Source organism: Coregonus lavaretus (genome assembly GCF_964263955.1).
Source record: "Coregonus lavaretus genome assembly, chromosome: 13".
In the NCBI taxonomy this organism is placed as follows: Eukaryota; Metazoa; Chordata; class Actinopteri; order Salmoniformes; family Salmonidae; genus Coregonus; species Coregonus lavaretus.
The window spans coordinates 18,366,976-18,382,993 of NC_140000.1; the positions used below are offsets into that span (position 1 = coordinate 18,366,976).

At 41.7% G+C, this 16,018-nt stretch overlaps 1 protein-coding gene across 2 annotated transcripts; it reads right to left on the reverse strand.

The window, feature by feature from the left end:
- Positions 1 to 88: 88 nt before the first annotated feature.
- On the reverse strand, positions 89 to 13,083 carry LOC311140237 (phosphatidylserine lipase ABHD16A-like). Of its 2 annotated transcripts, XR_014614129.1 has the most exons (20): positions 12,967 to 13,083; positions 12,480 to 12,536; positions 12,108 to 12,174; positions 11,765 to 11,851; positions 11,337 to 11,422; positions 11,052 to 11,125; positions 10,725 to 10,835; positions 8,110 to 8,224; positions 6,932 to 7,033; positions 6,710 to 6,773; positions 6,465 to 6,514; positions 5,965 to 6,088; positions 5,678 to 5,782; positions 5,388 to 5,451; positions 3,148 to 3,204; positions 2,965 to 3,027; positions 2,602 to 2,777; positions 2,352 to 2,398; positions 1,415 to 1,802; positions 89 to 598 (listed from the first exon to the last, which is right to left on the reverse strand). XR_014614129.1 is itself a non-coding variant. In XM_084175187.1 (19 exons), exons 1-19 carry the CDS (start codon positions 13,066 to 13,068, stop codon positions 1,719 to 1,721), a joined length of 1,635 nt encoding a protein of 544 aa, XP_084031313.1. In that variant the 5' UTR covers positions 13,069 to 13,083; the 3' UTR covers positions 89 to 1,718. The 2 variants fall into 2 exon arrangements, 1 of the variants encoding a protein (XP_084031313.1); XM_084175187.1 differs by having other exon boundaries at positions 89 to 1,802.
- Positions 13,084 to 16,018: the final 2,935 nt, after the last annotated feature.

Consider the following 16,018-nt stretch of genomic DNA (forward strand, 5'->3'; position numbering starts at 1 on the left):
CCTGGCGTTACATAGTTATGGTCAGGAAAAAACCCTGGCCTCTAATGATACATGTAGGATTGCAGTTTCATAAGAAATACAATTATTTCCCCAACATTTTATTTAGCATTTATTTAACATTAAGAGCATTATCAGGATACAGATTTGTTCATAATGACTGTGTCCACATAAAATAATAGTTATATATATTTTTGAGCTTTAGAAAGTGAGGATGGCCTGGCTGTATTTGTAAAAAGTAGATCTTCGAGTCTAGGCTGAATCTGAGGCTATCAAAGCCAATTTGTTTATAGTAGAGTAGTTGGAATAACTGTTTACGTTTTAAAAATGCAGCCAGAGGGAGGAAAGGAGGGAGAGAGACGAGCTCCTCTTATTCCTTTAAGATGCATCTTTCCTTCCTTGTAGTAATGTAGTCACAGAAGCAATAGGATGGAGCCTTTAAAAATAAAAAAAATAAAATTACCTACAGATCAGTGGTTACTTCATGGAAGGGAGGAAGCATTTTAAATATCTAGTTCTCAGTGCCAGAGGCTTGAGGACTGCAGTGTATATTTAAGCAATAAGGCACGAGGGGGTGTGGTATATGGCCAATATACCATGGCTAAGGGCTGTGCTTACCCTTGACACAACGCGGAGTGCCTGGATACAGCCCTTAGCCGTGGTATATTGGCTATATATCACAACCCCCCGAGGTGCCTTATTGCCATTATAAACTGGTTACCAACGTAATTAGAGCAGTAAAAATGTTTTGTCATACCCGTGGTATATCAGTATACCACGGGTATGACAAAACATTTTTACTGCTCTAATTACGTTGGTAACCATTGGCTGTCAGCCAATCAGCATTCAGGGCTGGAACCACCCAGTTTATAAACGTGAACAAAGCCGTTACCGTGCCGACAGTAACAACAAAAACATGAATCTGATACTCCCGAGTCGATATTAACGTAATAAGGAATTCCACTAGACCACGCCCACAAATTGGGAAAACAAACATTCTTTGCCATTCACCCCATTTGTAAAAGAGCCAAATTCGTCGTACATTTTTTTTTTTGTTCTACAGAAATAACAAAACATGCCGAAAAGCTGCTGTGTTGTTCAATGTACATGTAGCCAGGTCAAAAATCACAACCTACTGTTCGCAATGCTCCCACGTAGGGAAATAGAGCCTGCGAGAAGAGCCCTGTGGCATGTGGGGACGCAGAGTAAGCGTTGCTATGCGTGTGGAAAACATATCACAGGTAAGACGTTTAACTTGTTCAGTACAGTTTGTTTAACCCCACTCACTACTTGTAGCTGTATAACATTAGTCCGTTTGTTTGTGTTGTTGGTCTTGACTAGCTTAATGTTCCAGTCGCTAGCTAGCACTCAAGGGGCTGCTAGCATCGTCATAAAAAGGGGCATGAGGCAATATAACGTTTTTCTAAGTAGTGAGAACGCTAGGGAGCAGTACTCTTTAGACATTTACTTTTCTTAAATGTAGTTTTGTAATTGATTAAAACAAGTAGACAAAATGCCAAGTTTTTGCTATGAGCCAATGGGGTAACCACAGGTGTTTTCCCCACAGGTGGGCAGGGTCGAAACGTTGTAATATCGACTGGGTCTAGCTGCCTTGAACACCTCCCATAGATACATGATAACACATTCTTCTTCTTCTGATTGGTTGGTCTCGCCAGCCTCTTTGCCTCTCGTTATCTTCTATCCATCCGTCATCCCTCTTTTTACAGTCTCCAAGGGGCAGCGAATTCAGAGTAGGGGAGAGGAGTGCAGTGCGTTGACTCGAAGTTCCGCATGTACTTCCGTGCCTGAGGAAAGGAGGGAGGGAACAAGTGATGGAAACGGAGAAGAAAAAAAGGGAGTCGGACAATGAACGAGAGAGAACATTCCCAATAAATGGAACTCCGTAGATTAGATTTGCTTTTGTCTGACTGACTTTAATGGAATCCCACCACCTCCTTACATTTCCATATAAAGGGAATCAGATGTACTTAACAGGCATTAGCAAGCCACATAATAAATGCAGCTGCATTAGCAGTAATTGACACTCCTATCATGCTGTAGTAAATTACTTCAATAACCACAGAGCTCAATAGAAATACATTACACCAGTCACAAGGAGAGCACAGGTGACCTAGTTACTATGGAAACCTCAAGTGTTCTTCAGCATGATAATTACCCTTAAGAACAGAGAGGGAGGACAGGTAAGCAATAAAGGATGGGGTGAAGAATAAAGGTAGGCTATTTGTAAGGCAGAGAGAAGAGGGACATAAGAAGAAAGGCACTGATGGATAGAGAGAGAGAATAGAATGCAAGTAATGTTGTTGAGAGGGGGAACAATAGAAGTTGTTTCTCACCAGGAAAAGAGCCAGCTGCCGTCTTCCCTCCAGTGTCATGTCCTCACCTGACAAAACGGAAAGGGTTAAAACCACAACACGTGTGTGTGTGTTTAAATATGGATACACGATCTCAGCAGAGGAGTGTCTAAGGGGCAGTAAACAAACTCTTTTGACAAAGACATTAATTCCGTCATCATTGTTAAGTAGTTCATCTAGGGAGATTCTAATCTGTCAACCAGCTGTAATAGTGTTTGAAGAGCAGTCTTACCAACGCTCCAGGGGAAGAAAACGTCTCTCTCTGTCTTATACGACTGCAGTACAGACACACACCAGTCATCATCCACCTCATAGCTACTGTACACTGCCGCCTCTTCTATGGGGTTGGTGGCTGCCAGCCATGCTCTGATGGCCCTGACTCCATCGTCTGTCATCACCTTGGGGTACCTGAAGATATGACATCAGAAAGGATTTAAACAGAAACACAGTGCTCACTCTCTCTGTTCCTGGTGAATATATATGGTACAAGGCAACACCTTAGATGTCTGTGTGAGGTTGTGAATAATCAGGTCTGTAGTGTACATAGATATAGGCCTACACAGCCTATGTGAGGTCTTCGAGACGGAGAACCGACCTGAACTGCAGAAGTTTGAGCAGGAGGTTGTTTCCTCTGTTGGACATGATATCTTCTGGACCCCTGAAACACAACACCGTCAGTTAGTGAAACCAGCCACTATAGCTATGCGCTGGTAACAAGTCTAGTGAATCTGAACGCGCCATAAGTATTTTCTTTATTCATGCCTTCATAGTGACTCACGTGGTGGTAATGATCTCATCTTTGGTTCTTCTGATCAGAAGCACTGGTCCCTGGTACCTAAGGAAGAACTCATGAGTGTTAGGGTCACAAAATACACAAAACCTCCCATCTTCCCGCCCCTTTTGATTTGAACGAAACTTTCCATACATATTTGCCCATTGTAAAAGTGCCCAGAAAGTGTCCTTTGGACCTGAATGCCAAAACATTCAAGAGATAAAGGTGCTCAAAGTTGATCTATTTTGCATACCCCACAATACTATGAGACATCCATGTCTTCATTACTGGAAAAGATAAACAGTTGTAATTTATCATTTAAAAGCTTTTAAAAAACAGGGTTGTCAAACTCTTATTATTTCTTTAAAATGTTATTTTTTATAAATAGTAATTTTAACCTTAAACACAATTATCCAAAAATGTAGCTTATACCCTACTTCACATCTGATGTTTTTGTGTTGTGCCCGCCATCGGTTGAGACAACATGCTCTTGAATACAATAGTGGTCACGATACCAGAATTTTGACTTCGATACCAGGATTAGTATCAAGATACCATCACGATACTTAACACCAAAACAAGAAGGAATATTAGCCAGTCACAGAATGGCACTTGATCCAGACAGAAACTCAGCTACTGACTGCTCTGTTCAATCGTTGGGCATCTTTTGAGTTCAATATCATTAGATTTGAACGTTTTTACGGCAACATTTTTCAGAGACTGCTATGTATGGCTGAATGAATCAATTATACAATACATTTTACTTTGTTTTCACCAATCTATTTACATAATGGTAATTTATTTGAATGGTAAATCTCTATTGATAAACAAGGGTAAATCGTTGTAGCCTAGGCCTATACACAGTGTAGAAAACATTAAGAACACCTTCCTAATATTGAGTTACACCCCTTAGGTGCAGATACGATATGTATTGCGATTCTCGCAATTCGATACTGTGATTTTATGGCGATTCGATGATCCAAACATATTGCTCACCATATGTCTGCTGCAGAGGGACAAGAGAGAGCCTTAAGAAAACGAGTCATGGAAATAAGAAGTGCTGAAAATTAATTGTCTCCAAAAATACTGGAGTTTTGGTGCAGGTACTGCTAGATTCTCAAAACAATACATCGTAAAAAATTATATTCCAATATGTAACTAGCGATTCCCCCCCCCCCCCCCATCATTATTTAGCCAACCACCACGGTTATGGTCAGCAAGCTAGAGCCCAACTACTGGAGACCAGCTAGAGCAAAACTAAAACAAAACCACAGATTAAAAGCAAAGTGAGCAGAGACTTACAGAATGGATGGTTGGGGCCCATCCGATAGTAAAAGAGTGCAGGCTGAGTTAACTACCAAAGCTAGGGGGAGGTGGGCGCTTCACCAGGCCAAAATCCAAAATAGATAGATTCCAGATGTCAGTCAGCTAGTGCGCTAGCACTAAGCCAAGGTGGAAAAAGTTACAAAACTCCCGTAGCCTACTTCAGAGAACATTCTGAAAAGTTGACAAAATAAAAGTAGAACAGACACGGTACTACACAATTAGAGCAAGCAGGTAGGATTTTCTCTTTCGTTTTGAGTGGTAACAGGTTCCCACTAGATAACACAGCCACAAAGTCTGAACAGCCAGCTTGAGATAGCTACCGATCTAGAATACGAACTCTGTAGCACAGAGTAGATCCTCCATATGACGTTGAGAAATAGTGCATTGTGGGTAGTTTAGAAGTTATCCTGAAATAAGTTAATAAATGTGTAACAACCCAAAAACATAACTATACGTTTGTACTTATAGGTAACCAGATCGTGACTACAACTAAGCTACTAAGTCTTTGGTGAGTAAAAACTCATGTTTCCTACCCTTTAAAAAGTACAAAAAAAAAAATCTTGAATTTATACACTAGTTTGACAACCCTGTTTTTAAGCTTTTAATTGATATCAAACTCAACTGTTTATCTTTTCCGGTGATGAAGACATGGATATCTCATGGTATGGTGGGGTATGCAAAATAGGTCAACATTGAGTACCTTTATTCTCCTGAATATTTTGGCATTCAGGTCCAAAAAGTCCCTTTCTGACCACTTCTTCCATGGGTAAACATATACGGAAAGTGTTGTACAAATCAAATGGGATGCTGTCAAAAAGTGATTGAATTCAAATGGATTTACCCCATATTGGATGATATGTTTGTGTCAGTCACACACACGTGGGTAAAGTGTTTGTGTGAGTAAAGAGTGTTGCACTTACTTGCAGAGCTGATCTGCGCTGTTGAGGTTCATGTACTGCCTGACTGTGTGTGTCACCAGCGGCCCTGAAACACACAATTTTCATTGTCAGATCCTGAACCAAACACAGCCCTTACATAGACACACACACACAAACCTCAGGCCTTTAGCAGATGCTATTATCCAGAGTATTGTTATAGAATAGATATCATAATAGAAAAAAAAGTGTTATCCAGAGACATAATATATTTGTTTATATGACATTATTGGTCTTTTCCACGCCTTGACCTATGACCCCTGCGAGAGACTCACTCCAGCTGTCGGGCATGACCTTGAGGGCCAGAGGCAGCAGGTCATCAAAGGAGGCGTCCAACACCAGTGCTTGGATCTCTGGATAGGACATCACCGCCCAACTGGCTGAGAGACAGAGAGAAAGAGGAAAGGAAGTATGAGAGGGGAGGAGAGTGGGGAGAGAGGGTGAGCAAGAAGAGGGAGAGAAATAAAGAAGTGGTGCTTACAGTATGTTGGTGAAATTGGTCAACTCATACCCACAATAGACTACGGCCAGACACGCACTGCATATCCAGTATGGTCCCTACCTGTGAATCCCCCTATGGACCAGGCATACACCACTATGTCACTGAGCTGGAAGCCCAGCTTGTGCACTGCAAACTGGATCACTACATCCATGGCATTGGCCTCATTCTGGGGGAACGGTACGCCCTGAGAGAAATAAAGGAGTGGAAAGGGGAACAAAATAGTTATTGTTTTACATTTACTTTCATGTCAATGCACATTTTGAGATGGAAACAAATCTGCTGCTAACACACAGACATTTACATTTGAGTAATTTAGCGGATGCTCTTATCCAGAGTGATTTACAGTAGTGAGTGCATACATTTTCCTACTTTTACGTACTGGTCCCGCCTTTGAAATCAAACCCACAACCCTGTGTTTCTTCCAACCTTCTCTATGAATGACACGTGTAGACAAACCAGACTTTCCACATAAGACAAACTTGCCTAATAATTCCGTTGAAATACGCAGGTAAGTTCACACAGAAGCTTGATGGGGACGAGCGAGGGACACTAATGCTTACCGTGCTTCCTGCAAAGCCAGGGTGGTTCCAGCCAAGCACCGAGTATCCACCTGCAACACAGACAGACAACACAGTTTATACTGCTCTAGTTTCAATTTGACAGGTTATGAGAATATGTTAACAACTATGTATGAACAGTGACCTTTACAACGGCGGGAGGAAGGATGGTAAGTAGGTTGGAAGGGAGGGAGGAAGGAAGAAAGTATTTCTGATGTGTAAAAGTGTCAGACACAGAGGTTCCTTACCTTCCAATGGAGTGTTCATACAGCCCACCTCATAGAAGCCTGCGTTGCCCTCACAGCAGATCACCTACAGCAGGACATACAGCAAACACTATAGACCTCACAGGGAACCATGTGTAATGTAGTTCTGATGGTTCATAGAGCGTACTGTAGTCCAGTTCCTTACAAGAGGAATCATGGGTAATGTAGTTCTGATGGTTCATAGAGCCTAGTCCAGGTCCTTACCAGAGTCTGTCCGTGCTGTCCTTCGTCACCCCTGCGGTCCACAAACATGGTATCGATCTCATTCCCATCACACGCCACCAGCTTGTTCCTCTGGCCCTCACACTGCACACAGAGAAGAGGGAGGGAAGTACAGAAACGGATCAGAAAAGATAAACTTCAAGTTAAGCCGTTCTATAAATCGAAAGGTTGCATATATAGAAATCCATTGATTCTTCCCAACGAGCTGTTCTTGTTAATGGGGAGAATCTGAAAATTGTGTCTAACTTCAGGTATTTCGGCGTCATTTTGGACTCCAACTTGACATTTAAGAAACATGTGAAGGTGGTGGTTAACAGTCAAGTTTGGATTATCCAACTTTAGGTTTATCAGACCTTACCTTCCTCTAGAGGCCGCCAAACTATATATGCATGCTATGATCTTCTCACATCTGAGATATTGCCTCACATGCTGGTCACAAGCAGGAGCTACTATTCTGAAACCAATTGAAATCACTCTACAAACAAACCCTTAAGATTTTTGATAACAAACCAGTTACCACCATTGTCACATCATTCACAAACATAATGTATTCAGTCTGGATAGCTTTAAGCAGTATGTAGATACAAGCCTTGTCTTTAAGATCCTGCACGTCCTTGCCCCTCCACCCCTATGCCGGCATATCACGCTCAAGGCAAGCACCTCCAGGATAACAAGGGCAGTAACTAGAGGGGATTACATTGTCCCTTTTCGTCACAGTAAATTTGGCCAATCAGCCTTCTCTGTTAGAGCTACAATATACTGGAATGTAATGCCCATGGACTTGAGAAGCTGCACTGATTATTGTCATTTTACATTTAAAATGAAAACATGGCTCAAATCTATCCAGACCTGTACACGAGTTATCTGTTCCTCATATGTAAGACGACAGTTGAGGATAGTGTTTTATTACGAATAAGTTGTTGTTAGAATTATATATTGTTGGATGTAATGTATTTTGTATTGTTTTAGTGAGTATTTGTATTGTGGCTGTGTAATTGCCCTTACTTGCCCTGGGACTACGGTTGCAAATTAGCTTATGGCATTATTGCAATATTGATGTTGATTAATGTGCATTGTCCCCCATAAATAAATAAATGACTACATCTTGAACTATTGTAAATGAGTGCAACTTGACCCTACTGTGGTGTGTGGTGACTCACCTCTTCTATAAGTCTAGCCTGGCCCTGTTGTAGCATGGGTCTCATAGCCTTCTGCAGTAGGTATACAGAGCCAGGGTACAGCATCCTCCTCCCAAACGAGTGGGCAATCAGAAAACTGGAGAGGAGGAGCAAGGGGGAGGGGAGTGAAGAGGTAGCATCAGTGGGCTAGCAGGCCATAATGTAATATCAATCAAATATACCAAGCCTGCCTGCTGTAACAGTGTGAAGCAGAGAGCGACAGTGATAGAAACAGTAGTTGTAGTTAGTTACACATTATGACCTGTGTAGTACAATATCTGACAATGCTGCATGGTAGTGTGGTATACTGTAGTCTATTGAGTGTTTATACCTGATGATGTGGTATGGTAGAATATAGTGTATTTAGTTTAGTACCTGATAATGTGGTATGGTAGAATATAGTGTATTTAGTTTAGTACCTGATGATGTGGCATGGTCGAATATAGTGTATTTAGTTTAGTACCTGATGATGTGGCATGGTAGAATAGTGTATTTAGTTTAGTACCTGATGATGTGGTATGGTAGAATATAATGTATTTACACTGAACAAAAATATAAACGCAACATGTTAAGTGTTGATCCCATGTTTCATGAGCTGAAATAAAAGATCCCAGAAATGTTCCATATGCACAAAAAGCTTATTTCTCTCCAATTTTGTGCACAAATTTGTTTATGTCTATGTTAGTGAGCATTTCTCCTTTGCCAAGATAATCCATTCACCTGACAGATGTGGCATATCAAGAAGCTGATTAAACAGCATGATCATTACACAGGTGCACCTTGTGCTGGGGACAATAAAAGGCCACTAAAATGTGCAGTTTTGTCACAACACAATGGCACAGATGTCAAGTTGAGGGAGCGTGCTATTGGCATGCTGACTACAGGAATTTCCACCAGAGTGGATGCCAGAGAATGTTAATTTCTTTACCATAAGCCACCACAAACGAATTTGGCAGTACGTCCAACCGGCCTCACAACCGCAGACGTCGTGTATGGCGTTGTGTGGGTAAGCGGTTTGCTGATGTCAACAATGTCCCATGGTGTCGCTGGGATTATGGCAGGGTTTACCAAACTCAGCCTTTGGGACCCCAAGGGGTGCACGTTTAGTTTTTTGCCCTAGCACTACACAGCTGATTCAAATAATCAAGCTTTGATCATTTGAATCAGCTGTGTAGTGCTAGGGCAAAAACCAAAACGTGCACCACTTGGGGTCCCAAGGACCGAGTTTGGGAAACGCTGAGTTATGGTATGGGCAGGCATAAGCTACGGACAAAGCATACAATTGCATTTTATCGATGGAAATTTGAATGCACAGAGATACCTTGACGAGATCCTGGAGGCCCATTGTCGTGCCATTCATCCGCCACCATCACCTCATGTTTCAGCCCCATGTCGCAAGGATCTGTACACAATTCCTGGAAGCTGAAAATGTCCCAGTTCTTCCATGGCCTGCATACTCACCATACATGTCACCCATTGAGCATGTTTGGGATGCTCTGGATCAACGTGAACGACAGCATGATCCAGTTCCCGCCAATATCCAGAAACTTCGCACAGCCATTGAAGAGGAGTGGGACAATATCCAAGAGGTCACAATCAACAGCCTGATCAACTCTACGCGAAGGAGATGTGTCGCGCTGCATGAGGCAAATGGTGGTCACACCAGACACTGACTAGTTTTCTGATCCAATCCCCCACTTTTTTTTTTTTTAAGGTATCTGTGATCAACAGATGCTTATCTGTATTCCCAGTCATGTGAAATCCATAGGGCCTAATTTATTTATTTTAATTGACTGATTTCCTTATATGAACTATAACTCAGTAAAACCTTTGAAATTGTTGAATGTTGCATTTATATTACACACTGTCCTCCCAATCTATGCAGAGCGCATCGAAGTATAATTATTGTAGGCCTGCATTGACAGGCACGAGTGGTCTTTCAATCAGGCAGTCAAGAGATGCGTTTTTGAGATCAAAGCGAGCCACGTGTGCACATTTGTTGATATTCATTGCTAGTTAGTGAGTCATTTGACCACTTACAGCTCATTTTTGATCCGCAATGAAAATCCTGGAAAAGTCATGGTGTGTGCATCACCTGCGTGTGCCAGTGGGCCGTTGCCAGAGCAGAGAGAGAGAGCGAGATAGAGACAATTGTGCAGCAGGTAAAATAATTATATCCAACAGACAAACTAGACAGCCAATTCAAAACCTATTGTGTAGTTTCACTGGTTATCTTGCTAGTTAACTACTTAGCATGTATTAATGTCATTGTCATGTCCGATGTCCTAAAATAATACATGGGATCAGAGACCAGCAGCCTTCCATTGTCAATACCAGTGATAACAATGAAGGTTATTTTGTGAAGTGGTTCCTTGCAACATACAACACCATTTTCAGTTACCTTTTTGGCCCATGGTGTTACATCACTTTTTTTGGGAGGGGGACAAGTGACTTGAGCTTTCAGACAAGTAAAACAAAAAAATAAATAATAATAATAATAATAAATCCTACTTCTCCAAATGACAAGTGGCTAAAAAAAGTTAATGTCAAGCCCTGGTAGAGTACAGTGTATTGTGGATATTGTACTCTGTCTATACCTGACGATGTGGCATGGTAGAGTGCGTAAAGAGTTGAGCATGCTGTCTGCTGCCCCTCTCAGTTTGGGCTCTGGCTTCAGTAGAGACACTCCTGCCTTGGACAGCAGCTTCCTGTCACACAGGATGTTAGATGGGAAATGTAACAAATCAACAAGAGTTATATAGTGAAAACAGAGCCTTACTCTCAAATCATAACCCAGACACAGTCATCCAGTTTACTGTACAATCTTGTGTATTTCATACCAAAAAAACTATAATCACAGTGTACAAATTAACACACATGTAAAAGGTTCACACGTATACGCAAATTACACACACACAACTCACGGATTGCTAACTTCTTTCCAGCTGAAGTCTGCCGGCCAGTGAGAGAAGTCAAAATCATAGCAGGCCAGTTTTTTCTACAGACAGAACATTCAAAATTAGTGATCAGATAGAATAGCTGTGGCTTGTTTCTTGAATTTAAGATTGACAACCTCTAGCAAAACAGGCCTGAGAATAACATCAAATGACATATAGGGTACTGGTTAGATATAACGCACCATATGGGGAATAGGGTGTCATTTGAGACGCAGCCCAGCTGTTGACCAGCTGTTGCCATAGCAGTGTTACCTTGTTGCTAGGCGTGTGGTTCTTCCTGGTTTCCTCCAGAATGGAGATGAACTGTTGATACTCAGAGTTCCTCCACCGACCCCAACCTGAGAAGGAGGGAGAGGGAGAGAGAAGCAGAGAGCGCCAGAGAGGGAGAGAGTCTCAGGGGTGTACTTAGTGTACCTGATAGACCCACACCTTGTGTGGCAGTCTGAGTGTGTGAAATCGTAACCCCACAGGAATGCAATCGTAGTTACCGGTAGCCTAGTCACACACAATCCAATGTCTGTAGTAGATGAAGAACACCAGACACTATATTCTCTACAATTAGTTTTTGAGATTTGATTATATTTGATGGGAAAAAAGCATTGAACACAGAGGATTTCTCAAACCAGACAAATCCAGGAAGAGCAATACAAGTTCAGTAAAAAGAGTGGTAAAGTTCTCACCTCTCAGGCAGGCGACTCCCAGCAGACAAACCATTACTGTTCCCACATACTGACTGACTGGGACCAGCTTACTGCTGCAGATGTACCCTGAAACACACAGCAATGGTTAGGGCTACAAACAAACAAATAATTAGGCTAGTAATACTCATCTGCTCTCTATTTCCTGCACTCAAGCATGCACACGTCCTATGTGAAACCATATCACCACTAGCCACTACCAATACCTACCTAGCTGGGAGCTATTAATAGTTAAACCCAATAAGAGCATTACTGCATGAGTCATTTTTATTACCTTTCATATCATGTGAGCGAGAGCACACACACACACACACACACACATTACCTTTTCTGTAAAGGTAGCAGAGGAGGAGAGGGGAGCTGTAGTACGACAGAGACCACAGGGCTGACGCCTGGTGGAGGGAGGAGAACACACAAAAGAACAGTTACATCTCAACAGAAAATGTGAGAATGTATAGACTACCTGTATAGCTATGTGTGTGTACTACTTGTCTTTACTGCTAAATGGCATATTATTATTATTATTTACTGGTGGCTTCAATTTATGCAAAAACAAAAATCAAAAGTTTGTGTATTACAGTGCAGGCCACTGCATAGAATAGTAAAATAGTTTGTTCTAGCTAATCAAAACAGAGTCATGATCAACAATTAACGTTAGATACTACAACTTGTGGTAACTTGCTAATTATATACTGACCCATCCGAGGATGCTGTCTGTGTGTTTCTCCAGGCTCTTGGGTTGATAAGTCCATCCCTGGTGTTGTAAGAGAATGGGAGAGTAGTTAGCTAATAGCTAGCTGCTAAATGAGTGGTGACTAGCCAAACCAGCTAACTGGATAACTGCAATGATCTCCCTGCCTAGATATTACAGCTAGCTACCTAGCAAAGCTAACAACAGTGGCTTAGGTTACGTGCTTGCTAGCACGCTCACCTGCAACAACGCAAAGATAGCTATTATACTTAATTATCCAGGTATCTAGCTATCTAACTATCTTAACATTCCAAAATGTGTTGACTATGCATCATTTTTCACTGTCACCTCTGTCATTCAGTGACTGACAGCGGTTTCAATAACACGTACTGACACTTCCGGACCGGAGCGCGAGCTAGCGTTGAACAAAGATACATTTCTATCTCTTCCTGGTCGGTCACAAACACATGCATGGTATCTTCCGTGAGCCTACCCTCCTCCCCGCTCTTCCTTCGGGTCGGGACTGCTCCTGTGAACGGTGAACTCTCTGGAGATGAGGCCCAAAAAAGCAGCGAAACCACATCCAGCCGCCCATTCTTCCTCCGGTAGCTACCGCAGCCGACACAGGACGTAAATTCCAAACGGAAAAAGTGCATTAGTTTTCTTCTTTGGTATAATAGCGTTCGCAGCAATTATATGTGCATTCCGCCACCTACTGTACAGGTGGATAATAAAGATCCCAAAAATGAAATAATTCGGGGTAAAAATAAACATATAAAAAAATTCGATAAACTATCAATAACAACATTTAAATTAAACTAAATCAGCCTGCTTTTCGGTTCTAATCAGCTTCCTACACAAGCTCAGAAGGATCCTGTGAGGGTGGGACATTTTCTGGCGACAGTAGTCTTTGCAGTGCTTCTGCCATGAAGTCTTGGAGGCCCATAAACTTCTCAGCTGCAGATATAATGATGTCCAGCTTCTTGGACACTTGTGCAGTACAATTAATAACTGTGGCTGTAAATGCTACACAATCCACCTTCTTCACAATAAGTGTATCCAGATCACTTGATTGATGTATAACATTTGCAACAGGTTGCGGTGCATCCACCGCCATATCTTCTTCAGAACTGTGGCCTCTTGCCCCGCCTTCATATAAGTGATTTGCTGTACAGCCCTGATCCTTGACACCTCAACCTCTTTCACCCTAACAGGGCACTGGGAATTCGGGAATATGATCCCCACCACAGTTGCAACATTTTACATTCACAGACGCTTCAATAACATATTCCTTCCATCTGCAAACACTTGACACATGGCCAAACTTTCTACATTTCTTGCATTACATCGGGTTTTGCATGAACGCTCTTATACACTACCAGTCCAAAGTTTGGACACACCTACTAATTCAAGGGTTTTTCTTTATTTGTACTATTTTTACATTGTAGAATAATAGTAAAGACATCAAAACTATGAAATAACACATATGGAATCATGTAGTAACCAAACAAGTGTTAAAGAAATCAAAATATTCTTCAAATAGCCATCCTTTGCCTTGATGACAGCTTTGCACACTCTTGGCAATGTATGCACGCATGACTGTAAGTCGCTTTGGATAAAAGCGTCTGCTAAATGGCATATTTATATTTATATTTTTGGCATTCTCTCAACTAGCTTCATGAGATAGTCACATGGGAATGCATTTAAATTAACAGGTGTGCCTTCTTAAAAGTTAATTTGTGGAATTGATTTCCTTCTTAATGCGTTTGAGCCAATCAGTTGTGTTGTGACAGGGTAGGGGGGGTATACAGAAGATAGCCCTATTTGGTAAAAGACCAAGTCCATATTATGGCAAGAACAACTCAAATATGCAAAGAAAAACGACAGTCCATCATTACTTTAAGACATGAAGGTCAGTCAATACGGAACATTTCAAGAACTTTGAAAGTTTCTTCAAGTGCAGTCGCAAAAACCATCAAGCGCTATGATGAAACTGGCTCTCATGAGGACCGCCACAGGAATGAAAGACCCAGAGTTTCCTCTGCTGCAGAGGATAAGTTCATTAGAGTTAACAGCCTCAGAAATTGTAGCCCAAATAAATGCTTCACAGAGTTCAAGTTACAGACACATCTCAACATCAACTGTGCAGAGGCGACTGTGTGAATCAGGCCTTCATGGTTGAATTGCTGTAAAGAAACCACTACTAAAGGACACCCATAAGAAGAAGAGACATGCTTGGGCCAAGAAACACGAGCAATGGACATTAGATCGGTGGAAATGTGTCCTTGGGTCTGGAGTCCAAATTTGAGATTTTTGGTTCCAACCGCTGTGTCTTTGTGAGACGCGGTGTGGGTGAACGGATGACCTCCGCAAGTGTAGTTCCCACCGTGAAGCATGGAGGAGGAGGTGTTATGGTGTGGGTGTGCTCTGCTGGTGACACTGTCTGTGATTTATTTAGAATTAAAGGCACACTTAACCAGCATGGCTACCACAGCATTCTGCAGTGATGGCCCTCCTGTAGCTCAGTTGGTAGAGCATGGTGCTTGCAATGCAAGGGTTGTGGGTTCGATTCCCACGGGGGGCCAGTATGAAAAATGTATGCACTCACTAATTGTAAGTCGCTCTGGATAAGAGCGTCTGCTAAATGACTAAAATGTCAATTGGATCACAAAAAAATCCCATCTGGTTTGGGCTTAGTGGGACTATCATTTGTTTTTCAACAGGACAATGACCCAACACACCTCCAGGCTGTGTAAGGGCTATTTGACCAAGAAAGAAGTGATGGAGTGCTGCCTCAGATGACCTGGCCTCCACAATCCCATGACCTCCACCCAATTGAGATGGTTTGGGATGAGTCGGACCCCAGAGTGAAGGAAAAGCAGCCAACAAGTGCTCAGCATATGTGGGAACTCCTTCAAGACTGTTGGAAAATATATTATTATATTATAAAATACTTATTTTCCACCATAATTTGCAAATAAATTCATAAAAAATCCTACAATGTGATTTTCTGGATTTCTTTTTCTCATTTTGTCTGTCATAGTTGACGTGTACCTATGATGAAAATTACAGGCCTCTCTCATCTTTTTAAGTGGGAGAACTTGCACAATTGGTGGCTGACTAAATACTTTTTTTCCCCACTGTAATGCTTTGTATTCAGGACATATATTTACTTTCTGTGCCGCATTTTTTCCAGTTTTATTTTAGTGCCTTATTGCAAACAAGATGCATGTTTTGGAATATTTGTATTCTGCACAGGCTTCCTTCTTTTCACTCTGTCATTTAGGTTAGTATTGTGGTGTAACTACAATGGTGTTGATCCATCCTCATTTTTCTCCTATCACAGCCATTAAACTCTGTACCTGTTTTAAAGTCACCATTGGCCTCATGGTGAAATCCCTGAGCGGTTTCCTTCCTCTCCGGCAACTGAGTTAGGAAGGACGCCTGTATCTTTGTAATGACTGGGTGTATTGATACACCATCCAAAGTGTAATTAATAACTTCACCATCCTCTAACAGATATTCAATGTCTGCTTTTTACTATT

Coding starts and splice junctions, on each gene's coding strand:
- LOC311140237 (XM_084175187.1), bottom strand. CDS start 13,068: ATGGGCGGCTGGATGTGGTTTCGCTGCTTTTTTGGGCCTCATCTCCAG. Junction 12,537..12,966: donor AAGGAAGAGCGGGGAGGAGG/GTAGGCTCACGG, acceptor TTACAACACCAG/GGATGGACTTATCAACCCAA. Junction 3,205..5,387: donor AGCGCAGATCAGCTCTGCAA/GTAAGTGCAACA, acceptor GTTCTTCCTTAG/GTACCAGGGACCAGTGCTTC.